The sequence below is a fragment of the Camelina sativa genome, chromosome 2, assembly GCF_030686135.1.
Source record: "Camelina sativa cultivar CO46 ecotype springtype chromosome 2, ASM3068613v1".
NCBI classification, from domain to species: Eukaryota; Viridiplantae; Streptophyta; class Magnoliopsida; order Brassicales; family Brassicaceae; genus Camelina; species Camelina sativa.
Window position 1 is genome coordinate 16495416 of NC_141881.1, and position 27133 is coordinate 16522548.

Genomic DNA, 27133 nt, shown 5'->3' on the forward strand with positions numbered 1-27133 from the left:
ATTTACAATTTTTTAGTTATTGTTAATTCATATTTTATGTGACAAATATATTAATGTTTTACCATTACAAAACATGAAAAATGTGAGCGATATGCAATTATATCATCAATTTTCATTAGTATATCAACTTTTATTGGAAAAAACTGAGTTAGTACAATTTCTCTTCTATTTGCCTCCTGTTTGTATAATTTGTCTCTTGTCGTATCACCTACATTTTCAGCATTGGATGTTATAAATACCCAAAATAATAATAACGGTAAATAAACATACATATCAGCATTGGCCCATTTCGATGTAACTATATTTCGATGTAACTATGTTCATGACAGGATTTTAACAAAAGAAATAATAATGAAGAAATTGTATTATCTATTCTAAATAGTTTAATTAGGCAAAACATTATTCTAGTGAAAAATGTCACAACCCAATTTTTTTTTCTCTTATATATTGACTCATTCCCTGAAGCCTTTCTTTAACTCTCTTCTTCTTCTTTCTTCTTACACAATAGACCGACACAAGCCTCTGTCTCAGACAGAGACAAAGACACGGAACAGCAGCAATAACAATGGCTTCCACGCAAGTACTTGTCTTCCTCGCTTCTGCATTACTCCTATCAATGTTCTTCTCTGGTGTTGATTCCACAAGGTATCATCAATTATAATCGAAGTGTTTTTGAGTCAAATCTTTTACGTGATCTGGTTCATGGAAGCATTGAAGTTCCAACTACTCAATCTATGGTGGAACAAGAAAACCCTTTTTTCTTACTGATATCATAATTTGGATTTTTGCATTACAGATCTAAACATTGAAAGGAACTTCTATATATATATATTTTTTTTCTAAAATTGATCATGTACAGATCCATTTGCTAACAACAGTGTGTTATTAGAGTTTTATTGTACTGTATATTGATTATTTAAGGCTTAATATATTGCTATTATATAATTGAGTTGTTTCATATCGGGTTCAGAGATAGTAATTGCAGTTTTGTTTGATCAATGAATTAAATACATTGTTATTTTCAGGTCTAATGAAACATGGCATGAACATGCAGTTGAGAATCCAGATGAAGTAGCTGCAATGGTGGACATGTGAGTTTCTATGTTGCTTAAATTTTGTGTTTGAGCTTTATTACAACAATAATGATCATGGTTATTGTTTGTACTCTAATCAAGTAGTGTAAGTATTCTATTTCGTTTAATGCGATTGGTTAGTTATTAGTAAAAAAACAATAAAATACACTAAAACTCTAACGCCTAGTTTCTCTTTACGTTTTTTTTTTTTTTTTGGTTGGATAAATTCATGTGATCTTCTTTTATAAATTACTTTAAGAAAATTAAAAATCAGAAAAACTGGTGAAAGTTGTATTTATGTGGAGCAGGGCTCACATGGTGCTTCTGTAAGAATTTTTTATACATTCTGGTCAAAGGGTCAAAATCCATAGGGCTAAACACTACACCTCGATTCTGTTTTTTTCGTACTTTAGTTTTTTTGTTTTCTTTCTTTGTTGTATTTATTTTCTACTTTTCTCCTATATATAATACTTTACAGTTTATATGATATGATAAATATTTTCTCTTATAGTAACATTAACCGTTTTTAACTAAAGTATTCTTGGTTCCCGCGCACTGACTTTTTCAACGAGAAAATCTTTTAGTGACTCTAAAATAAATTGATCTATATTATGATTTCACATTTATCAGTGATAAAATACATGTAATATTAAAGATATAAAATTTAAAATTCGAACATGGAATATTTTTTTCTTGAGAAAAAAGTGGAAAATTTGGTTTTCATATTAAAAAGAAATCAAATAGGTGTGAGTAAATAATAATTAGTTAATATGTTATCTTATTCTGATAAAGTAGTAAAGAATGAGTTGTTTATGCTTATTCTTTACTGAGCGATTCAGAGTTATGGGTGGAGGAGCAGACATGAAACATCATGCATAACATGGTTTCATTTAGTTGAGTTGGATTTGGATGGGATTCTTCATTTAATGCAATGCCACCAGTTCTTATATAGACGAAATAAATTATTTTCGTTTAGAAAAAATCTTATGGAATTATTGTAGACATTGGTCCAAAAACACGTGTAATGTTCTTGTTTTTGTTTTTAAAGAGAAAACATGTGTAAATGTTCCAACACCTAATCTTTAGAACAGTCGTTTGCCCACCAGCCCCCATGCATCTGCCTCGTGCTGTGTTCTCCCCAATTCTTTCTTTGGTAACAGTAGTTTCGGTCTTATCTCGTTATTACTAATTATTACAATAGTTTTTTAGGATATGCACATTTTGTTGATATTTTTTTTTGTCTTTCAAAATAATTTTTAAAACAAATTTCTTATGCTGTCATTAAAAAAAAAAATCTTATAGATGAAGGTATAATAATAGTTGAAAATGCTTTTGAGTAATAATATCCGACATACTATTCATTTACCATGTGTAAGTGAAACAGTCTAAATATGCACCCGATTAAATTTTGTTCTTTATGCATATAATAAATTAGAGCCTAATTATATTACATCAAATTAATGTTGTCAAAAAAAAAAAACAATTTTGTTACATTAAATAAATTCAATAATTGTTCTTATGAAAAAATCGAAAAATAGTTTGGAATTTTGGATAAAAGCATAATATGTCGGATTGTTTACTTAAAAAACAACTTCTAACATTTCACGTCATTTATAAGATTTTTAGCAATTTTTTTTTTTTTTTTTTTTTAGAAATATGGGGATTTTTCTTTTCCTTTTTGTCAACAGAAATTGAACATTCCTGATTGTGCAATAAAATGTTCCCACCGACGCAAATATTGTTCCAAATGACCCTTAAGCTTTTACAATTTACATTAAGTGGCCGACCCAGTTAGTTCAATTTAAATTTTTATTTGTTTCGATAAATCCGGTTTTGATGGAACATTGCATTGAAGAACCGGTTTTAATGGTTCACAGGAGCATTAGGAACAGCACAGCGAGAAGAAGACTAGGATACTTCTCATGCTCTACCGGAAACCCAATAGACGATTGTTGGCGTTGTGACCGGAAATGGCAATTCAGGCGAAAACGTCTAGCCAATTGCGCAATCGGGTTCGGTCGCAACGCAATCGGAGGCCGAGACGGTCGTTACTACGTAGTAAGTGACCCAAACGACGATAACCCGGTTAACCCTAGACCGGGAACGTTACGTCACGCAGTGATTCAAGAAGAGCCACTTTGGATCGTCTTTAAACGTGACATGGTCATTACGTTAAAACAAGAGCTGATCATGAACAGTTTCAAAACAATCGATGGTCGTGGCGTTAATGTTCACATAGCTAATGGTGCATGCCTAACGATTCAGTTCGTGACTAACATTATCATCCATGGGATTCATATACATGATTGTAGACCTACTGGTAACGCTATGGTTAGAAGCTCTCCTTCGCATTATGGTTGGAGAACTATGGCTGATGGAGATGGGATCTCCATTTTTGGGTCTAGTCATATTTGGATTGATCATAATTCACTTTCGAATTGTGCTGATGGGCTTATTGATGCTGTAATGGCTTCCACTGCTATTACCATCTCCAACAATTACTTCACACACCACAACGAGGTAATTGGTTCAAATTTTTATAAAGTTTTTGGTTGCTTGAATCGAAAGTTAGGTTTTTGTTTTTTTTGGTTGTGAGGATTAATCATTAATGGATTGCGTTGTGACAGGTTATGTTATTGGGGCATAGTGATACCTATACAAGGGACAGGGTTATGCAAGTTACAATCGCTTATAACCACTTTGGTGAAGGTCTTATTCAGAGAATGCCAAGGTACATATATTTTGGCCTAACTTATGAGCTTTAAGAAAACTCGACAAAATAAACGTTTTTTCATTAATTGCAGGTGTAGGCATGGATATTTTCACGTAGTTAACAATGACTACACACATTGGGAAATGTATGCGATCGGTGGCAGTGCAAGTCCTACCATTAACAGTCAGGGAAACAGATATCTCGCCCCGAGAAACCGGTTTGCGAAAGAGGTAGGTCGACTAGCTCAAAGGACAGGTCTTATGGTTTCATCTAAATTCTTACAACAAAAACCTGATGGGATGCATGTTTCAGGTGACGAAGAGAGACTATGCAGGGCAATGGCAATGGAGGCATTGGAACTGGAGATCAGAAGGAGATCTTTTCTTAAACGGAGCTTTCTTTACACGTTCTGGATCAGGACTTGGAGCTAGCTACGCTAGAGCTTCAAGTTTAGCAGCCAAATCGTCATCCCTTGTTGGCGTCATCACCTACAATGCCGGTGCTCTTAATTGCAGAGGTGGTCGCCGGTGTTAATAGTTTACTAAGAATTTAATCTTGTTTTGGGGTTCTTTGCATTATACATGGCAATAGCACTATTCAAAATGTCAGAGGCTTGATTTAAAAACTGCCTCAACTGTATTATAAAGCTGTATGATTTGTTTCACCGCCAATTATTGATGTATTTATAAAAAGCAAACAAAGTTGGAACTCTTCCTTTACTCTCTCATCTTAATTTCTTATATCGAGTATAACAAAACGTAGCACTTCTTTGGGGATGCTTTGAAATGAATACAATATATACAGTGTTAGTAAATTTATCATCAGCTGGGCTAAGGGTTAAGACTAGAGTAGCCCATCTCGTGTTTTAGGCTAAGCATGCTACATGTTGGTCGGGTGTTACGATGGAGTCATAGACCGAAATTAAAATGGGGGGTGGGGTGAAGAGCCAGACTAAGCCTGCTTCGTCGATGATATATAACTTGCTTATTAATGATGGAGAAGTGTGGGGGATGGTGTCAATGGGAATAAGAGGGGATGTGAAGGTGGTGGTGGTGGAACCACGTGAGAGGAGACAAGAACCACATGAGAGCATATGAGGAAGTAAAAGAAAGGGCCTTAATATCATTGTCATGTTATGTTGTTGATGCTGATAAGATAGGTTTGGCCAATGGCTTGTTTCTCCTTCATTAAATATTTGTTTCACCAAACACTCTGCTATGCTAATCTCTCCTTCCTATTCTCTTAACATGTCACATGTATTATCTTAATTAATTTTAATTATTTCTAAAAGAAGTATTTTCTTAGAGGAATTGCTAAAAATGCCTCTTTACATAAATGTCCATTCTCTAATTTTTTTTTCAAACGTTTACTTTAAAATCTGTTATCTACCCAAATCACTTTATAAAACGTTTTAAAATACCTACTATTGTCATAAAGGATACAAAATTATATTTATATGTATGCAAAATTCATAAATACTTTACAAAACCTTATAAATATCTTACAAGTTGATGTAAAAACGAAACATAACACTCTAATATATCTTACAAGGAGCATCTGTCTTTTAACATATGTAGTAGCAAATGAAGCAACAGCCCTCTCCACACCACTTCATAGAGTCCCCTTTGAACAATTTCCCGACTGTGTAAGATCCAGTGACATTTGAAATAGAAGATACTTGAATGTATTGTGTGTTATATTCATTAGAGGAAACAAGTATTTATACAGAGGGACATGCCTAACGAAGAGATAACATCATATCTACGTAAATATAGGAACACAGAAGATTAACATTTATCCTAGTCTAATACCTCGCCTCACGTTGATGGAACGAAATCCCGGACACTTAACGTGGACAAAAGTTTCAGAAATTGAGGCGTTAGCAAGGCCTTTGTTAAGAGATCAGCGACCTGGTCAGTAGTAGAGATGTGGACTGTGCGAATTAGTTTATCTTAGACAGCATCGCGGACTTGATGACAATCACGCTCAATATGCTTTGTGCGTTCGTGAAAGACGAGATTAGCAGCAATGTGAATGGCGGCCTGACTATCACAATGTAAGGGAATTGGAGTAGACTGAGCAACGCCGAGATCCTCCATGAGTCCCTTGACCCACTTGATTTCCTTGAGAGTATAAGCCATGGCCCGGTATTCGGCTTATGCAGAAGAACCCGAGACTGTGTCTTGTTTCTTTGATTTCCAGGAAATAGGCGAGTCTCCTAAATAAATAACATAGGTGGAGAGAGAACGACGAGTGCATGAACAAGCAGAAAGGTCAGAGTCACAGTAAGCAATCAGAGTAAGCGGACTGTCAGAGCGCAGAAGAATGCCCTGAGCAGGAGAACCCTTGAGATAGCGAACAAGATGAAGAGCCACATCCCAATGAGCAACAAGCGGAGTCTTCATGAATTGAGAAAGATATATAAGCGGAGTCCCAATGTTCACCGGATAGCTCAAATCAGGACGCGTGATAGTCAAGTATATAAACTGGCCAACCAACCGACGGTATTGTTCAGGATTGTCATATGCTAGACCAGTCACCGAACCGAGCTGGTGATTTAGTTCCATTGGTGTCGGAGCTGGTTGTGCTCCAAAAAGACCAGCCTCGTTAATGATGTCCAGGGTGTACTTCCGTTGAGATAAGCAGAAACCATCCTTCCCACGAGACCTCAAGACCGAGGAAATATTTTAGCTTGCCAAGATCCTTCATGTGAAAGCACTTGCTTAGTCGATCCTTGAACAGATTAATTGCATCTAAATTATTGCCGGCAATGACAAAATCTTCAACATAGACCAGAATGTGTATAACCGTCGTTCCTCGTAACAATGTAAACAAAGAATAGTCCTGATAGCTTTGTTTAAAACCGAACTCGCGAAGAGCAGTAGAGAGCTTAGAAAACCAACACCGTGGAGCCTGTTTAAGACCATACAAAGACTTCCGTAGACGATAGACTTTATTTGGATCAGTTGATTGGAAACCCGGTGGGAGCTTCATGTAGACCTCTTCGTCGAGGTCACCATGTAGGAACGCATTATGAACGTCCATCTGGTGAACCTCCCACTGTTTGGCAGCAGCAACACCAAGAAAAGACCGAACCGTAGTCATCTTTGCAACCAGAGCAAAAGTTTCTTTAAAATCCACACCTTCTTTCTGATGATTCCCCATGGCTACTAAACGTGCCTTGTGACGTTCGAGAGAACCATCAGCATAAAATTTCAACTTGTAAATCCACTTGCTGTTAATAGCTTTCTTCCCCGGTGGCAAATCTGTTATGTCCCAAGTGTGATTAGACTCCAACGCATCAATCTCTTTTTGCATGGCTTCACACCATTCTTTTATTTTGACTGCATCCTTGAAATGTTTCGGTTCATTGCTGTCGAGAATCGCAGCCATGAAAGCTATATGATTGGCGGAAAAACCCGCATTAGACAAATACTTAGTGATGGGATAAAGAACTGTACCGGAGACCGTAGACAAGGACGTTGAGTCAGAGAGATCAGGTGCGAGAGCGTGAGATGAGGAGTGTACAGGCGGAACAACAAAGTCCTTAAGGAGAACCGAGGGAAACTTCTTGCAGTGTCCTTTACCTGACAGTTCTGGTAGACTAGGAGTTGGAGGTGAGGAAGCATCCTTTTCCGGTTCCAAGACAGGTTTTAGTGATGAAGGAGAAGGAGACACTGATATAACATCCGTATGAGGAACCGTAGTAGAAGTCGCAGGAGTGACAACATTTGATGGTAAAACAGGTGTTGGTTGAACAACCGGTGAGGGAGAGACCTCGACCAAAGATGATGGTGGAGAAACAACTTCTATTGACAGTAGGATAGGCGGAGGCATCTAGTCGTCATCAGGAACAACGACCGGTTGTTGTAAGGGTAATGTTGAAGGCGTCTTATGCAAGAAAGGGTATATCTCCTCTTGGAAACGTACGTCACGACTAACAAAAAACATTTCTGTGTCAAGGTCGAACAAACGCCAACCTTTCTTGCCATAGGGGTAGCCAACAAACACGCATCTCCGACTACGAGGTCCAAATTTATCCTTGTCTCGCAAACGATAATGAGCTTAACACAAACATCCAAATGTCCGAATCATGTCATACGATGGAGGCTGACCAAATAATATTTCATATGGGGTCTTGTTCTGTAAGACAGAAGATGGTGTACGGTTTATCAAGTGTGTGGCGGTAAGAACACTTTCACCCCAAAACTTGACTGGCATGTGGCTTTTGAAGAGACAGGCAAGAGCAACATTGAGGATATGCCTGTGTTTGCGTTCAACCCGACCGTTTTGTTGAGGAGTATCAACGCAAGAAGTCTGGTGCAAGATGCCATGTTCTTGAAAATAAGAGGAAAGGCACATGAATTTGGTGCCACTGTCTGTTCGGAAGGACTTGACTGGTTTACCAAACTATCGTTCGTGCATAGCACAAAAATTTTGTATTAGTTGAGGAACTTTGGACTTAGCAGTCATGAGATATGTCCAAATAGCCCAAGAATAATCATCAACAAGCGTAAGAAAATATGTAGCACCACATGTGGAAGGAGTTGATAAGTCACGAATTGGGCCTCGTTAGTTCTTAATGGGCTGTAGTAGTATTGTTGTCTAAGCCTTTAGTCTCTCTACTTATATCTCGAATGGTTTCTTGTAGAAGGTTATCGAATCAATTAGAAAAACAATGTTTATCTTCTTCTTTCCAATCGTCTTCCTTCTTCTCTCTTCCTCCTCCCTCTAATCTGATTCTTCACCTCAATCTCCTTTTCTTCAGTTTCTCATCCCTATTTCTGTTATCTCTTTGATAAGCTACATCCGTACTTATCAATTGGTGCTTTCATTGAGAGACTGTAAAAAAAAAAAAAAAAAATGGCTCCACAGACTCAAGCTGCTCACGCATCCTTAATAGCGGTAGTCAATGATAAGCTTCAACTTCTCAAATCGTCTCTTGAAGACCAGATATCGGATCTCAGGAAGATTACTGTGGAACAAAGAGTTCTTTTCGAAGAACAAGGTAGGAAGCACGATGAAGCGATGCGTTGGTTTTGCGATAACCTAGCTCTCAAGAGCTCCACTGAGTTGAGTCCACTGTCGGGGTCTCTGATCCAGAGCTCTAACACCCCGATTGACAGTTGCGCGACTCCTTCAGCTCCAGTAAAACCTAAAGGTGACGGAATCCTTTCCTTATCCGCTCAAACTGTTCCGATTGTGCGATCTCCGCCGGGGTTTCTACAGTCTGTCCAGGTGAGTCCAGCTCCTACATCTTCAGAGCCAACACCAAGAAAAACTTCAGAAATCTCTCTGGAGACTTCCATCAAACACTTGGCGAGCACTGCCTTACCAGAGGCTTCTTTCAGTCCGTGGATCTCTGAGCTTCCACACACGCTCCAATCTTGAGGTGAAGAGAGGATTCTTGTTCCACGAAACTACCATAAAGCCAGGAAGAAATCAACACGAAGGAGACATCACGAGTTTGTTTTGGCGATAAAATCATAAAATATCCCACGAAGAAACATGGTAAGCGATGTCGTGATCCCTTGATTGGCTCTAGGGTTCAGGCTGATGCTAGTGCTGTTAGACAAATGGTCACTTCCTCTGAGTATGATGCGTCACAAGAGCTTGATGATAGAGTTGATGTTAGAAGTAGATCATGGAACCGTCTCCGAGACGAGAACAAGGCTGAACCAACTGAGGAACTATCAAGGTTTCTGAATATTTAGGAAAATTTTGGAGCTGATTCTCGAGCTAATCCAGTCCATCGTCAAGTGGGTAATATAAGGCTCCAGGGTTCAAGGGTTGTGAACAGAAATGGTAGAGCAGGGAATGGTTCAGTGATCTGGACAAGGTCTGCAGAGGCATGGGAACACATTGGGTTGAAACCTCTAGGATTGAACGATAATGTTGATGCTACATGAACCATTTATATTGGATTTCAGGGATCAGCTCTACAACCGCATCTTGATGGCAAGCCCTTGATAGATCAAGAAGGGAGAACAAGGCAGCGTGGGTTGGAGAGAGAGGGAGCAAAGACCGCTTGGAAAAACGAGGTTTATCAAGAATCTGGGTTGCCAGGGAGCTCCAAGGAAGACTTATTCAAGTAGATCAACAGCTTGGAGACCTATTTTGCTGCAAGTCAGGCTCCTCAAAATGAGTGGTTGAGTATTGCGTACTCACTCTTAGAAGGAGAAACTGGTCATTGGGTCAAGAGTTTATGGAACAAGAATTCTCCAACAAGTTGGAAAGAATTCAAGTGGATGGTCAAAGAAGAAGCAAAGGAGCAACCGAGACAGAGCTATGTACGCCGTTCACTATACTCTGGGATGCTACAAGAGGGGTATGTGGCTAGTTACTGCAGAGAGTTTGAAGGTAAGCGTAGAGAGGCCATGAGTATACCAAAGAAGCATGTGTTGGATGTGTTCATACGTGGGTTGACTCAACCATTGCAGATGGAGGTTAGAAAATTACAACCTAAGCGACTTCAAGAAGCAATGGATCTTGCTATCTGGCTCGAGGAAATGAGCGGTTACACAGCAACAAAGGCTATCTTACACTACAACCATGACATGACAAATGTGCAGGATCCAGCTTATGGTGGTGAAGTAGCGGAGTTTATGCGTCTCACCATGTTACAAGAGGATTCACCAGTGTTTGATAGTGAGTCAAGAGGTGATAAGGAGAAGAGTGTTGCCAAGCAACAAGGAGATAATTCCTCGGGAACAGTCCGACCCGAGAGCAATGCTCTAAAGTTTTGGGGCTCCATTTCAGGTCATAGAGTGGAGTTAAGCATTGACTCTGGAGCAACAAATAACTTTATTTCTGAAGAGTTGGCTAATCGTCTTAAGTTGCCAAGGAGAAAGACAAGTTCAATAGCGGTTGTCCTTGGACATGGCAAGAGCAACAAGAGTGAATGTGTTGGTATGGGAATCAGTTTGCTAGTGGAAGGGTTGGAGATTATTGAGAATTTTCTCGTACTGGACGTCAAAGGGGCATAATCAATGGTTGTCCTAGGTTATGAGTGGCTTTCAAAACTGGGAGAAACCTGTGTCAATTGGCAAGATCACACCTTCTCGTTCTTCCTTAACCAAGAATGGGTCACTTTTGGAGACAAGAATGATACACTGAAAAGAAGCACTGGAAAAGTGAAGATGCGAAGTGAAGTGGAGCAAGGGAGACCCAAAGAGGAGCACTTAGGTAATGATGTAAGAATTGCTAGCTATCTTGAGGACAAGTTAGCTTTACAAGGGAAGAGTAATGCCATGAGTGTTAAGGAGGTTATTAACACAGTTCAGAAACTATTTGTTGGAGGCCGTAGGGAAGAGATAAAGCTGAGTGCAGAAGGAGTGTCAAAACAGTGCCACCGAGTTTACAAGCTCCAAGGTAGCACATGTGTAAGCGATCAATTTCTCATACATCAACTTCTTGTTTCTGCTGTTGCTTTGGACGAGAAGCAGGAAGGAGTAGTTGCTAAGCCTGTATACGAATGATCCTTTAAGGGAGAAAGGCAAGCTTGCTCTGGGGGTTCAAAAATGCATGTCTAGGTTTCTAATGATTACAGGTTATTAGAGATGTTAGGCTCAGAAGCAGACTCAGACATAGAGGTCCAGCCGGTGGTTGGTATACAAGCCAAAGAGAGAGGGCAGTAGCAACAAGGACTAAACAAGGAGATGCTGGAGCAGTCAAGACGATCAGCAGGTTCATAAAGTTTCAATTCTATCCACCTTGAGGACAAGGTGAATCTTCGAGGGAACGGTATTGATAAGTCACGAATTGGGCCTCGTTAGTTCTTAATGGGCTGTAGTAGTATTGTTGTCTAAGCCTTTAGTCTCTCTACTTATATCTCGAATGGTTTCTTGTAGAAGGTTATCGAATCAATTAGAAAAACAATGTTTATCTTCTTCTTTCCAATCGTCTTCCTTCTTCTCTCTTCCTCCTCCCTCTGATCTGATTCTTCACCTCAATCCCCTTTTCTTCTGTTTCTCATCCCTATTTCTGTTACCTCTTTGATAAGCTACATCCGTACTTATCAGGAGTGCGGTAAGGACCCCATACGTCACAATGAACAAGAGAAAAACAACCGGAAGCATTATTTCTACTATCATGAAACACTTCTCTTGTTTTCTTTGAACAAAAACAAATGTCACAACTTTTAATATCTCCAAAATTGCTAGGAGAGTCAACACATTCGGATAAAGAAACTAAAACACCAGCGGAAGGGTGACCAAGCCGACGATGCCACAACGCACTAGAAGAAAGATGATTCGCCGATGCTTTGTGAGAACGAGCAGCCAAGACTCCCGTAAAATAGTACACTCCCTCACACTCTTCACCTATGTTAATCTTTTGTGTTCCTATATTTACGTAGATACGATGTTATCTCTTCGTTAGGCATGTCCCTCTGTATAAATACCTGTTTCCTCTGATGAATATAACACACAATACATTCAAATATCTTTTATTTCATGGTATCAGAGCATTACAATTCTATGACCTAATTGTTTTTTTAACTCTCGCCGCCACCGCTGTTGTTCGTCAACAACTGCCGTCGCCGCTAAACCTTTACCAAACGCTGCCACCACCATTGTTCTTTTACAACCGCCGTTGCCACAAGTTTTTATTTCCTCTATTGATCCAAATCGCTTCTCTTCTACACCTCTACTATGGCAACTCCTCCAGAAACATAAGTGGTTGTTGCGCCACCACCATCACCATATCAACTAAGTTCGTCTGACAATCCAGGGACCTTGATATCCTCTGTGATCTTGCAAGAAGATATTTATGCTGAATGGGCGACTAAAACCTTCACATGCAGCTTTAATCTTAGATATTTTGAGTACATGGATGTTTGAGGATCAAAATAACACATTGACTTAAAGCAAATGATACAAGTTTAGCTAATAATATACTTAAGTAAATATACCATATTTTTTCATTGGATCTGGACAAAATTAAATCCGGCCCAAATACGGTCCAACTAGAAATTACACACACTTGATCGGAAGCTTCTTATGAGGGGGTTGTATGCCGATAAGTCGAGGGAAGTTGGCGGAAAATGCAGCCTGGGCACGGAGGCGTCCACTCGGAAAGAAGCCCTGGAGCTGAGACCAATGAGGTTCCACTTGCTTCTGATCTCTGATGGATCACTTATTTTTTTACATTCTTGACGCTTACGAGGAGGTATCGAAGCAGATCAAACGTTACTACGGGCAGTGTCCTTCCGGCTTCCACATCTCTCTTCTTTGCTACAAGCGATGAAGAAAGGTAACAATATCTTATCCCATTTGTAGGTTGCTTTCATGCTTCCTTCCTATAATATATTATCACCAGGATTTGCGTTATTCTTAGAATTCAATATATGCAACAACATAATTTCCAGGATTTGCAACAACGTAATTTACATGTTAAAAACCCAGATATAAAAGTGATATGCTCAAATTTACCCTAGAGCTACTCTCTCAAATTAAGAGATCAATTGTAGTACTTAGGGATCGAATCCACAAGAACTCTAGATTCACACAATAGATTTAATAATCTTTTAATTATGCTAAACAGAAATATTGTAATTAAATTGCAAGATTAAACAGAAAATAAAAGAGTTGTAAATCAATAGGAATAAACGCTAGGCCTAAGGAAATTCTCAGGAAATCATGGAAAATCAGATCAATTAATTAAGCATGCAGGATTCAACAATTAAGCACCGTTCTTGAACTCTAAACAGAATTGTAAAATAAATCAGTTCTCATTACAAATATTATCTAAATTTAAAACCCAAAATCCAAATCTCTTTGCAAAATTCAAGTTAAAAACTTTGCAAAATTCAAGTTAAAAATCAGCAATAAAATCAAGTTTAGATAAGTTCACAAAATCACTAATTCAAATCTCTTTGCAAAAAGTAATTTTGCTCACCAAAGGTTTTATCAGGAAAATCAATTATATTCTCATATCAATTAATAGTCCTAAGATCTAAATCCAGATGACTAATCAAAGATCTAGCATTAAGAAAAACTTATGGTGAAGAACAAGAAAGATAATGAATCCTAAATTAACAGATCTAATAATCCATGAAATCTCGAATGAGAAACCCTAAACCTAACAAGCAGATCTACTCAGACATAATCAATGAAAATCAAAACATCTTATGACTAAATTGCATTAAGAAATTAAAGGTAGAAGTAAAGGAGTTTTGAATCTTTTCTGAATGAGTCTTGATTCTTCTCTCCAAAAGCTCTCTAAAAATCTCTCATGGTTTTCTCTCAAAAGTTGCATGGAAAAATAAAGCTTAGGTCTAAACAATGACCATAAAAATCTTATTTATATTCCTAAAACACGTCCATGGACTACTGATGCAAATATGGAAAACTTTGGGGCAACTTTGTAAATCTTCAAAACTTATGAGAAAACTTCCAATTCTTCTACAGGATGATGCATCGATCGACACCATCACTTGCATCGACCGATGCAAATCTTTGAACTTGTCTCCCAACTTCACAGCTTAGCCTAAATGCTTGAATGTGCTCCAAATCCTCCTATTTAGCTCCATTATGCTTCCATCCATGCTAAATCCTATAGACTCAAAAAGACTCTAAAAACACTAAAAAGACTCTATAGATAAGACTTATATCATGGCTAAAAACACCTTAAAACCATGATATATCAATTTCCCCAGACTTAGCTTTTGCTTACCCTCAAGCAAATCAAGAACTTCATCTGTGGAAAAGGTTTGAAAACGCGGAAACTCCTTTTCATTTTAAAGTAATGCCATGATCATCCAAACCATAATCCATATGCTTAGCAGATAAATCCAAATCGAACCGTCATGTACTTCTCCGTTGACATTCGTAGCATCCCAAATTCCACAATATCCTCATTAAGTCTTCATCGATGGGACTCATCAATTTGATCAATGTCAAGAACCTTCTAGACTCATTCCGTACAATACCATAACAAGCAAGACAATATCTTTAACACATATGGTACTCTTTCTCTCCCCCAGACTTATTCTATTTAATCTTCCTTTGAGCTTTGCTTCATTTTTTTGTTTTTCTTCTTATTTTTTTCTCTTTATCAAAGGTGTAGGCGAATAATGGGGTCATCGGTAATTTACTTACCCCTTGCTTCCAAGCTTTGTGTGATTATTTGACTCAAGAGTAGAATAATGGGGTCACAAGTAATTTACCTATCCCTCTAAACTGATCAAAATCATCTCATCTTTTATTCGTTTTTTTTTGAAACAAAGCTCTCAGGAAAAATATTTTAAACTTAAATAAGGGAGAAGAGTACCAATTTTTTTATTTTCTAAAATCTTACTTGTCAGGTATGAAGAAGGAGTCAAGCCCTGTGAACATCAATCTCCTTGATGAGTTAAAAGAAAAGCGCATAAATTATCTCAGACTTTTGTGGATTCTATTGGAAATTTGGATGTCTCTGGTTCACTGGTCAGCCTTTGAATTTTTCATTAGTCGGATTCTGGATTCAGTCTGCAGCATTAATCAACCAAGGTAGTACACTAAAAAGAAAAATCATAGTTCCCAACAAAAATTTTGACTCAACAAAACATTTTTTTTTTCTGAATCTCAAAAACAAAAACGTAGTTCGTAACTGCCACCCCCAGACTTAAACAACACTGTCCCCAGTGTTATCAAGTAAGAGATTGGCAAAGAAAAATAAACAAAAACGAATAAGTATTAAAATTGCGAACAAAAACGTGTTACCAATCCGAATGTTCTGTGTCGACCGATGCTGATGGTGTGTCGGTCGATGCACTCTGTAGATGCAGAGAGTTCGAACATTACTCCTGAGTTAGCTGCATTAATTTGTGTTTCTCTCATTCCTTTGATGTTAGTACTGTTAAGAATCACTCAAACACAAGATTAAGCGCAACATGATAGATAGAAGTTTATAATTCAATACAAATTCAAACTGACTCAAAGCAAGAATAAAAATGACTCAAAGTGGAAAAGAAAAACCTATGAGTGGGTTGCCTTCCACTAAGCGCTTGTTTTCAGTCATTAGCTTGGCTGTGTCGGATCTCAGGCATCCGGTGGATCGGGACATGGCAATGAATGCTTCCGAGAGAATGTCCTCTTCATCCAAGGGGTTGTGTAGGCAGTAGGTACATGAGATCTGCCAAGGATGTGAAGATCATGACCAGGGCGGGTCTGAGGTCTAGGTGGCTTTCTTTTATGTCCTGCAAAATCATCAGTAGAAGAAACAAGCGCTCTATGATAATCTCGTGGTTTGGTTAACTGCAAAACAGTTTTTGTACCGTTGAAAGTCTTATTGATGATAGGAGAAGGTTTGGGTGAAGAAGATATGTACCTTGGCCTTACCTGTGGACTCTAGAGTGTAGATTGGTGAGATTTCAGCTTTACAACTGGTATAGGACTTGCAGCTAAGGAATCAACTCGAGAATCTTCGGTTTTAGACAAGTCTGGATGTTCTCGTGGAGGTGTGTCGATCGATGCCACAACTGCATCAATTGATGCTGAGCCTGCAACTCGTGTTTCTTCAACGATTCTGCAACTTTCGTCAGCAATCCGTGTTTCCATTACAAAAACATCATCTACCAGCGACTTGTCATGGATCAGAACCTCATCATAGATCTAATACTGATTAGATGATCTCCACTCCAATCTTCAAGCTTAACAGCTTGCTTGCTCATTTTCTCAACATGCTCCAACTCTTTGACATACCCAGCAGTAATGTCTCCATGAAGCTTTATGAGCGGATCATCATAAGAAGCAATTTCCATAGAAAACGTCTGACCATCAATAGTGGGAGCTCTTCTCAGCTTGTCCATCTCAAAGTTTATGACCAAATCATCCATATTCAAAGCTATGTGTCCCTTCTTCACATCTATGATAGCACCAGCTGTAGCCAAGAATGAGCATCCTAAGATGAGAAGATCACTAGGCTCTTTGTCATATTCCAACACCACAAAGTCAGTGGGAATCATGCAATCTCCAATCTTAATCGGAACATCTTCTAAGACACCTTCAGGAATCCTTCTGGATCGATCAACAAAGATCCTAGTCGGCTTGAAATCTGTCATACCAAGTCTCACAGCAACAGAATATGGCATTAAATTGATACTAGAGCCAAGATCGCAAAGAGAGTAACGAAACATTCATGTGGAGATAGAGCAATCTAACACAAAACTTCCAGGATCTGGTAACTTCTCTTCAATCCTACTCTGAAGCACTGCACTCACTTTCTCAGATACAACCACTGTCTCTTTCCTCTCTTTCTTCCTTTGAGCAGGCTGGTTCAACAGAATTGCACTGACATCCTTGGTAAGCAAAGCTCCTTCCTCAGGGCTCAAACCATTAGTGACCATCCTCTTCACATATCGCTTAATCCCAGGAGAAAACTTGACAACATCAATCAAAGGCATCTCTATCATCACCTTGTCCATCATAGCCTTGCATCTAGCTTCCTCAAGCTCCTGCTTAGACCTCCTAGGCTTAGGAAAAGGAACCTTAGGCTTGTAGGCTTGTTTTGAATCGGATGGTTGAACAGGAAGAGAAACCGAAGCTGTTTGTGGGGGGTGTCGATCGATGCTTGTGGTGCAGCGATCGATGCTGGATGGTGGTTGCATCGATCGATGCTGCTGTGTATCGGTCGATGCAACATCAGCTACCGGATGGTTGTCTTCTTCCTTCACCAAAATTGCGTTACAAGCATGCTTGGGGCTCGACTCAGTTCTTCCTTTAAGAAATTCCTTTTGTTGTTTAACAGACCCAGCAGTCTGAATCACTTGATTCTCCAGCTTCTTAACATGAGTGTTTAATGCATCAAACTTCCCAGTCAGCTCAGTGTATACAGAATCAATCTTCCCATTGAAGTCTACAGTTAACTTCTGTTGACCTTCCAAAATCTGTCCAAGCATTGATTCCATCTTGCTCTCTGAATTGGGTGGAGGGAGGGGTTGGTAAGAAGAAGAACCATAGCTCCTAGTGAAGTTGTTGTTTGGATTTTCTGTGAAGGAATTCTTCTGACCAAATCTCTGATTTTGATATCTAGCTCCATACACATAGTTGACATCTTCTTCTGTAATCTCTGGCTTTGGCTCAAAAGTCTCAACATCTTCAGCAAAATGGACACACTTCTTTCCAACAAGAAGGTTATGCACTGTATCCAACTTAGCATTCACTGTAGCAAACTGATTTGAATCATGGTCTTCATGTGCTCTCTTCCGCTCTAGGTCTGCATTCTTGGTACTGTTGCTTGATGCTAGTCTTTCTATCAACTTTTCATCGTCATCTGGGTACCTTGTCATGAAGTTCCCATCACTAGCAGCATCCAAAGCCATCTGATACCTCCAGTCAATCCCGCTAAAGAAGATACTGATCAACTGCACCTCTGAGAACCCATGATGCGGACAGTCTCTCTGGTATGCTTTGAACCTTACCCAAGCATCTTTGTAAGATTCAGCTGGTCCTTGTCTAAAGGTGGAGAGCTTAATCCTCAGCTCATCAGACATCGCGTCATCATAAAAGTAGTTCAAGAATGTCACCTTGATGTAATTCCATGTCTTTAGAGATCCTGGTTTGAGTTGCCTTAGTCAATGAGAAGCTTCCCCAGCAAGAGAGTAGGGGAAAACCTTGCAGTAGAGATAGTCCTCTGTGACTCCATTAGCTTTGACTCAAAATGCTCAATATGGTCTAGAGGCTTCTCATGTGGCAGGTTCTGGAATGACCATTGTCCAACAAGAGCAAAGTAGGCAGGCTTCAGCTCAAAATCATTCATTGTAAATGGAAGAGGGACAATCGCGGATTGGTTCTCATAGAACAAGTCTTGTCTGTTGAAGTCCGCAAGAGTCTTGACAAGCTCTCCGTTGTTGTCCTGTCTGCCCTAAAGTTTATGCTGGTCATTACCATCCAAATCCGCACCAGCTCCAACATTGCGTCGATCGACGCCAATGTTGCGTCGATCGTTGCCATCGTTTCGTCGGTCGACGCAATCTGCATTCTCATCTACCACGACGAGTTCTTCCTGAATAACCCGTCCATCAGCATCAAGTTTTTGGTCTTGTTTGTTACGCACATGACCCTCTTGATCCATCAAAACTCCAGCCTCATCAGCTCTCAGTATGATTGTTTTGGCCATCTTCACTGACTTGGCTGCTTTTGTGTTATCACGCTCTAGTTCTCCTAACTCTTGGTTTGTAAGCTTAACAATTGGACCAGTAGGATTTTTCTTGGTGCTAGGCTTAGGCATGTATCTGAAACACACAAGAGAAAAGAAACAAAAGCGTGTGAGTAAAATAAGAAAAGAAAAATTTAGACAAAATCAAAGACTTTAATCTAATGGTGTATCAAAAGAGTCCCCGACAACGGCGCCAAAATTTGATATGCTCAAATTTACCCTAGAGCTATTCTCTCAAATTAAGAGATCAATTGTAGTACTTAGGGATCGAATCCACAAGAACTCTAGATTCACAATAGATTTAATAATCTTTTAATAATCTTTTAATTATGCTAAACAGAAATATTGTAATTAAATTGCAAGATTAAACATAAGATAAAAGAGTTGTAAATCAATAGGAAAAAACGCTAGGCCTAGGGAAATTCTCAGGAAATCATGGAAAATCAGATCAATTAATTAAGCATGCAGGATTCAACAATTAAACACCGTTCTTGAACTCAAAATACAATTATAAAATAAATCAGTTCTCACTGCAAATATTATCTAAATTTAAAACCCAAAATCCAAATCTCTTTGCAAAATTCAAGTTAAAAACTTTGCAAAATTCAAGTTAAAAATCAGCAATAGAATCAAGTTTAGATAAGTTCACAAAATCACTAATTCAAATCTCTTTGCAAAAAGTAATTTTGCTCACCAAAGGTTTTATCAGGAAAATCAATTATATTCTCATATCAATTAATAATCCTAAGATCTAAATCCAGATGACTAATCAAATATCTAGCATTAAGAACAACCTAAGAACAAGAAAGATAATGAATCCTAAATTAACAGATCTAATAATCCATGAAATCCCTAATGAGAAATCCTAAACCTAACAAGCAGATCTACTCAGACATAATGAAAGAAAAGCAAAACATCTTCTGAATAAATTGCATTAAGAGATTAAAGGAAGAAGTAAAGGAGTTTTGAATCTAAAGGAGTCTTGATTCTTCTCTCCAAAAGCTCTCTAAAAATCTCTCAGGGTTTTCTCTCAAAAGTTGCAGGGAAAAATAAAGCTTAGGTCTAAACAATGACCATAAAAATCCTATTTATATTCCTAAAACACGTTCAGGGACTAATGATGCAAATATGGAAAACTTTAGGACAACTTTGTAAATCTTCAAAACTTGTGAGAAAACTTCCGATTCTTCTGCACGATGATGCATCGATCGACACCATCACTTGCATCGACCGATACAAATCTCTGAACTTGTCTCCCAACTTCACAGCTTAGCCTCAATGCTTGAATGTGCTCCAAATCCTCCTATTTAGCTCCATTATGCTCCCATCCATGCTAAATCCTATAAAGACTCAAAAAGACTCTAAAAACACCAAAAAGACTCTATAGATAAGACTTATATCATGGCTAAAAACACCTAAAAACCATGATATATCAAAAAGCTGTGAGCCATTAGCATTAGCATGCCTTAGCTTCTCAGCTGCTTTCAACTATCCATCGATTACTAGCTCAGTGTTTTTGTTGGAATAAGCTTGAAGTAGCTTAAAGCCCAAGCTAAGTATATTTGAAAGATATTCAAATATACATATTAGACTTATAGGAGTTATCTAAATAAGTTATATTTTCTAATTGGTTTTGGAAAAGTGTCTTTGAGTTTTTATATATAAAGAGCTACCAAGGTGTGGTAAGCCTTAAGGGATTTGAGAGAGAGAGAGCTCGAGTTTGAGTTATTTTTCTTAAGCAATAAAGAAGAGAGTTATTCTTCCTTTGTGTTCTTAAACTATATTTGGTATCAGAGCTAGGTTCATTCACGATGACCAAACCAAAGTTTGAAGACGTCGAGTTTCAATCCAAAGAAAGTGGACCTTCTTCGATTAAGTGTCCAATGTTGAATTCCTCTAATTACACCGTCTGGGCTATGAGGATGAGGATTACTCTTAAGGTGAATAAGGTTTGGGAAACTATAGAAGATGGCCTGAAGAACATTGATAACAACGATATGGCAATTGCCCTGATGTTTCAGTCAATACCCGAAGATCTAACCCTCCAAATCGGAGACCTTGATACAGCAAAAGCAGTTTGGGTTGCAATCAAGGCGAGCCACGTAGGAGCTGAGAGAGTAAAGGAGGCTCGTTTGCAGACTCTAATGGCAGAATTCGACCGACTTAAGATGAAAGAAACTGATACAATTGATGCTTTTGTGGGAAGTTTATCAGCGATTTCATCAAGATCAGCATCTCTTGGAGAGACCATTGAAGAATCAAAGCTTGTCAAGAAATTCCTGAAAAGTTTACCAAAAATAAAATATATACACATTGTTGCAGCTCTTGAACAAGTTCTTGATCTGAAGACCACTACTTTTGAGGATATTGTTGGTAGATTGAAAACTTATGAAGAGAGAATAGGCGAAGAAGATGAAGAACAACAGGAAGAGCAAAACAAACTGATGTATGTTAATACCGATACACAACCGGCCTTTCATGTTGGTTATGGAGGAAACAGAGGAAGAGGCAGAGGTGGTCGCTTCACTTGGAGAGGAAGAGGTCGTGGACGCTCTGGAGGTTACCAAGGACGAAGCAAAGACAGGGACACCTCGATGATAACCTGTTATCGGTGTGACAAGCTGGGTCATTATGCATCGGATTGTCCTGATAGATTGCTTAAGCTTCAGGAGACAATAGAAAAGAAAGAAGATGAGACGCAAGAAGATGAAGGATTGATGTTGCACGAAGTTGTGTATCTTTATGAGAAAAAAATAAAACCAAGCAACTTTGAAGCTGAAGCTGATGCAACTAACATGTGGTATCTCGATAATTGTGCAAGCAATCATATGAGTGGAGATCGATTGTTTTTCTGTGAACTTGATGAGACTATTACAGGAAAGGTACAATTTGGATACTATTCTAGGATTGATATAAGAGGAAAAGGGTCCATATGGTTTGTGTTTGAGGTTGGGAAAAAGAAAATTGTAAAGGTCCTTTACAATGTATACTATATATCAGGTTTAAAGAGCAATATTGTGAGCCTTGGTCAAGCTACCGAAGCAGGATGTGAAGTTCGAATGAAGGGAGAATTACTTATGCTTTATGATCAAATGGGTCAACTGTTGGTGAAAACAGCAAGGTCAAAGAATCGGTTATATAAGGTCATATTGGAAGTTGAGGCTATCAAGTGTCTACAGTTAACAGCATCGGCTGAATCAAGTACATGGCATGCACGTTTGGGCCATGTTAACTTAGATACAATGAAGATGACGATTGATAAAGAGTTAGTGACCGGTATACCAAGTATCACAATTGAGAAGGAAACGTGTGTGTCATGCCTTCTTGGCAAACACACCAGAAAACCTTTCCCTCAAGCAACCGTATACCGAGCCACACAAGCTCTTGAGTTAGTCCATGGAGACCTTTGCGGACCGATTACACCAGCTCACAAGAGGTATGTGTTTGTGCTCATTGATGATTATTCTCGCTATATGTGGACGATTCTGTTGAAAGAGAAGAGTGAGGCTTTTGAAAAATTTAAGAAATTCAAATCACTTGCGGAACAAGAAATGAAGACGGTGATAAAAACGTTCTGAACAGATAGAGGTGGTGAATTTGTGTCACTTGAATTCCAAGAATATTGCGGTCTATACGGCATCAATAGGCAATTGACTGCACCTTATTCTCCTCAACATTATGGAGTTGTTGAGAGACGAAATCGGACCATTTTGGAGATGACTAGGAGCATTTTAAAGCACATGAACTTACCAAATTATCTATGAGGAGAGGCAGTGAGGCACGCAACCTATTTGATCAATCGAATAGCAACGAGGTCTCTGAATATTTCAACTCCTTACGAGATGTTTAAAGGTAGCAAACCAAATCTCAGCCACCTTAAAATATTTGGATGCATCGCCTATACACGAACATAGGCTGTTGGGAGAAAGAAACTCGACGATAAATCAAGAATTCTGGTGCATTTAGGAACATAGCCGGGCTATAAAGCCTACCGTCTTCTTGACCCCAAAAGTAAGAAGATCATTGTGAGCCGAGATGTGATATTCGATGAAGGCAAGAGTTGGAGCTGGAATATTTCAGAAAGAAATCAAAGTGCAAACTCTGGAACATTTGAAATTGGTATAGGAGAATTTGGAAATAAAGGTATAAGAGAGTTTGAAACAGAGACTGAGACAGAAGAAGATACCAACGTCTCTCGAGGAATGAGTGAAGACGTTAATGACAGAGAGGAAGCTATAGAGGTTGAGAACCTTAGTGAAGATGAAGTTGAGGAATATGAGAGTGATGACGAAGCTCATGGTTCACCGGAGCAGCTCAGAAGGTCAACGAGAACGAGAACGATTATGTACTTATTGCTGAAACAGAGTGTGAACGATTGTTGATGGTAATAAATGAGGAACCATGGAGCTTCCAGGAGGCGAAAGAGCTTAAAGTGTGGGTTGAAGCATGTGAGGAAGAAATATCATCTATAGAGAAAAATCGAACTTGGAACCTGGTTGATATTCCCGTTGGAGCTAAGCCAATTGGCTTGAAGTAGGTGTTCAAAATAAAGCGCAATTCTGATGGGAGTATTAACAAGTACAAAGCTCGATTAGTGGCAAAAGGTTATGTGCAGAGACATGGTATTGATTATGATGAGGTGTTTGCTCCAGTAGCTCGCATAGAAACAATTCGACTTATCATTGCCTTAGCAGCATCGAATGGTTGGGAAATACATCACCTTGATGTAAAAACAGCATTTCTTCATGGAGTACTGAAGGAGGAGGTATATGTCACACAACTATAGGGGTTTGAAGTCTTAGGAAGAGAAACCAAGGTTTACAAGTTAAACAAAGCTCTTGATGGTTTGAAACAGGCTCCTAGAGCATGGAATGACAAGCTGAACAAGATACTAAGAGATTTGGGGTTTCATAGGTGTATTAAAGAGCCATCACTGTATCAAAAGGAGGAGAGAGGGTCGCTGCTTATAGTGTGTGTATATGTAGACGACTTACTAGTTGCTGGTTCCTCATTAAGCTCAATTCAAGAGTTTAAAAAGGTGATGGGAACAAAGTTTGAGATGAGTGATCTTGGGAAGCTTACATACTACCTTGGAATTGAAGTCCACCAACATGAGAGAGGTAACAGCTTAACACAAGAGAGATATGCTAAGAGAATTCTAATTGAAGCAGGAATGGATACATGTAATTCAACACATATACCAATGGAGATGAACCTGCAATTGTCGAAATCTCAGGAGGAGAAGAGCATTGATGAGAGAGCTACCGAAGGATTATAGGATCTCTACGATACTTGATACAGACATGACCAGACCTATCTTATAGCGTTGGCGTATTGAGTCGTTATATGCATGAGTCAAAGATATCACATGGAGCCGCTTTGAAGCAGATCTTAAGAGAATTGCGAGGAACTTCATCACTGGGTCTTGTCTTTGAACGAAACAAGAACAAGGATGTGGTTGGTTACTGTGACAGTAGTCATAACCTTGACAAAGATGATGGAAGGAGCACAGCCGGTCACATATTCTACTTTGGTGATAGTCCAATCACTTGGTGTAGTCAAAAGCAAGACACACTAGCAATGTCCTCGTGTGAGGCCGAGTATATGGCAGCCACCAAAACAGCTAAGCAAGCAATTTGGCTTCGTGACATGCTTGTTGAAGTCACCGGATCACCTAGTAAGCGAGTCACAATTCTGTCGAACAACAAATCAGCGATAGCACTTACAAGGATTCCAGTGTTTCATGGAAGAAGTAAGCACATACATCGGAGGTACCATTTTATTAGAGAATGTGTCGAGAAAGAACTTATAGAAGTGGAACATGTTCCCGGATCGGAGCAAAAGGCTGACATATTAACAAAACCACTTGGAAGAATCAAGTTCAAGGAAATGAGGAGCTTTATTGGAGTTCAAGATGTGAGTGAGAGTAGCATCAAGCTTAAGGGGGAGAATGTTGGAATAAGCTTGAAGTAGCTTAAAGCCCAAGCTAAGTATATTTGAGAGATATTCAAATATACATATTAGACTTATAGGAGTTATCTAAATAAGTTATATTTCCTAATTGGTTTTGGAAAAGTGTCTTTGAGTTTTTATATATAAAGAGCTACCAAGGTGTGGTAAGCCTTAAAGAGATTTGAGAGAGAGAGCTTGAATTTGAGTTATTTTTCTTAAGCAATAAAGAAGAGAGTTATTCTTCCTTTGTGTTCTTAAACTATAGTTTGTGCGTCGATCGGTAACAAATCTAAAACAGAGGAATCTGATTCTGTATTCTGGCTTATACTGCATTGCCCGAAATGCGAAGCAAAAGGCAGCACGAGAAGAATATCCCCTGCAATGATAGCTAACAAAGGCATAGTGATGGTGCACATATAACCTTCTCACTTGCCTCGTTTATTCTGAACACCTGTTGTTATTAAGTCATGCTTTCTTGTACATTTTGCCTTCAACAGTGTGACGATGAGTCTTGCAAATACACGATACGCATGCCCAACTTTCGTCTGCTTGGTGACCGTACGTGAACGGGGAACAGTTTGTCCAAACTATCCTAACTGTAATGGAACCCTCTTAAGAAAGGTATAAGCCCTCATCCTCCTTGTAAGAACTCCTATCTTTCTGTTGCTTTATAGGACAACTTTTGACTCCCAGCCTTGTCTTACCACAGTACACTGAAGCTAGCTATCATACTTTTGCCACATCTTAGACACACAATGCTCCCTAGAAAAGGTTTCTACTTTCAACCTCATGCATTGCTTCTAATAAGTGTATCACACTCAATTTCTGAACTCTAGATCCCTAATAACCTCTCTGGCATTTCAAAAAAAGCAGAAGGATGTTGGTGTCAGAATTCAAATAGAGAAAACAATGACGAAGATAAGACCTGCGGTTGAGTCAGCAGCATCCATGGCTCGAAGGTGTGCGTACGGATGGCTGCAACTGACAGACAGCCATTTGATTGTTGTTATAACCATTTCATGTAGTTAAATTTATATCATCTTCTGGTACATAATTATTATCAAGCTATTTAGTTCTGTTCACACCTAAAAGCTTATTATCGTAACACTTTGAAATTCAACCAATACAAGACTCGAACAAACATTTTTTACTCCTGTTTTTGTGGTAGATACTAAGAGGGAATCTGACTTCTAATCATCTCACTGTCTGAATGTTGTCTTTAAATCAGAGCGTCTGTGGAAAAGCACATTTCCTGAGTTGCTTCTGGTACTTAACAGTTAACCAGCGAGTGAGAACTACCAAGCGGAGTCTCAAGGTTCAGCTCTTTGCTCAAAGGTTTCATTGCTCTTTGTCTGTGTTGGCGGTATAACTGGTGGTGATCGCAGAGAATTTAGGCCTAAACCATCCATAATTAACGGCTACAGTTGGCAAATTATGCAGTCATTGAGTTAATCAAATGATGGCTTTTATAAAATTTTAATACAAATATTTTTAAAAAAACAATCCTTTAAATTCAAATCTCCCTAATTTTACTTATATACTTGCCATACTAAGTTTGTTCTTCTGGCAGTAAACTGTGTTATAATCATCTTTCTCCCCTATATGATTCTATACATCTCTCTGCGTATAATTATATATCTTCTCTAGTTAATTAATATTGAATGATGATTGCGTCTTCTAAGCTAGAGTGCTGTATATAATTGTTGGCCATGAGCTCATGATTCTCATCAAAAAATTCACAGTTCACTTGATCTCTTTCTCTGACATTTTTCAAATATTTATAAGTCTCGCACCATGAACAAACAATTACTTTCTTATTTCATAGTTTTTGTGGTTCTCTTCTCAGGTAATTAACTTTATTCTTATAAGTTATAATTTCATATTATTATATATACTCAACGATCTAATATGTCAATATAGAATGAGTTTTGAAATATTAAGCTAATGAAGCATACTAATGTTATAACTTATATACAGTTTTTAATCTATTCATACATATCTATGAACTTATATACTCACTATTGGTTGCAGTATTGTCGATTGTTCCTAAAACTGAGGCACTAAAGAGATGCAGACAAGAACTAGAGCCGGGGAAACAATGTTTGTTGGCGAAGTGTAGAGAACTGTGTTTCAAGAATTTAAATGGATTCGGAAGTTGTGTTGAGAAGCCACCAGGCTCTGATCGGTACATATGTAACTGTTTCTACAATTGTGGTGCACAATGATCTTCTGGAGTGTTCGATAACGTAAACTTAGT

At 38.6% G+C, this 27133-nt stretch overlaps 2 protein-coding genes and 1 non-coding gene across 3 annotated transcripts; all 3 read left to right on the forward strand.

Moving 5' to 3' along the window:
* Positions 1-262: 262 nt before the first annotated feature.
* LOC104723194 (putative pectate lyase 20) lies at positions 263-4505 on the forward strand. The gene is made up of 6 exons (XM_010441528.3): positions 263-645; positions 1026-1091; positions 2951-3593; positions 3701-3804; positions 3878-4016; positions 4099-4505. The coding sequence occupies exons 1-6, from the start codon at positions 566-568 to the stop codon at positions 4318-4320; spliced, it is 1254 nt and encodes a 417-aa protein (XP_010439830.1). The 5' UTR covers positions 263-565; the 3' UTR covers positions 4321-4505.
* Positions 4506-18143: 13638 nt separating this feature from the next.
* Positions 18144-18250, forward strand: LOC147948727 (small nucleolar RNA R71). The gene has a single exon (XR_015586217.1). It is a non-coding gene; the product is annotated as a small nucleolar RNA R71 (small nucleolar RNA).
* An 8420-nt stretch (positions 18251-26670) lies between these two features.
* Positions 26671-27101, forward strand: LCR12 (low-molecular-weight cysteine-rich 12). Its single transcript, XM_019230384.2, has 2 exons — positions 26671-26722; positions 26908-27101. Exons 1-2 carry the CDS (start codon positions 26671-26673, stop codon positions 27099-27101), a joined length of 246 nt encoding a protein of 81 aa, XP_019085929.2.
* The last annotated feature ends 32 nt before the right edge of the window (positions 27102-27133 follow it).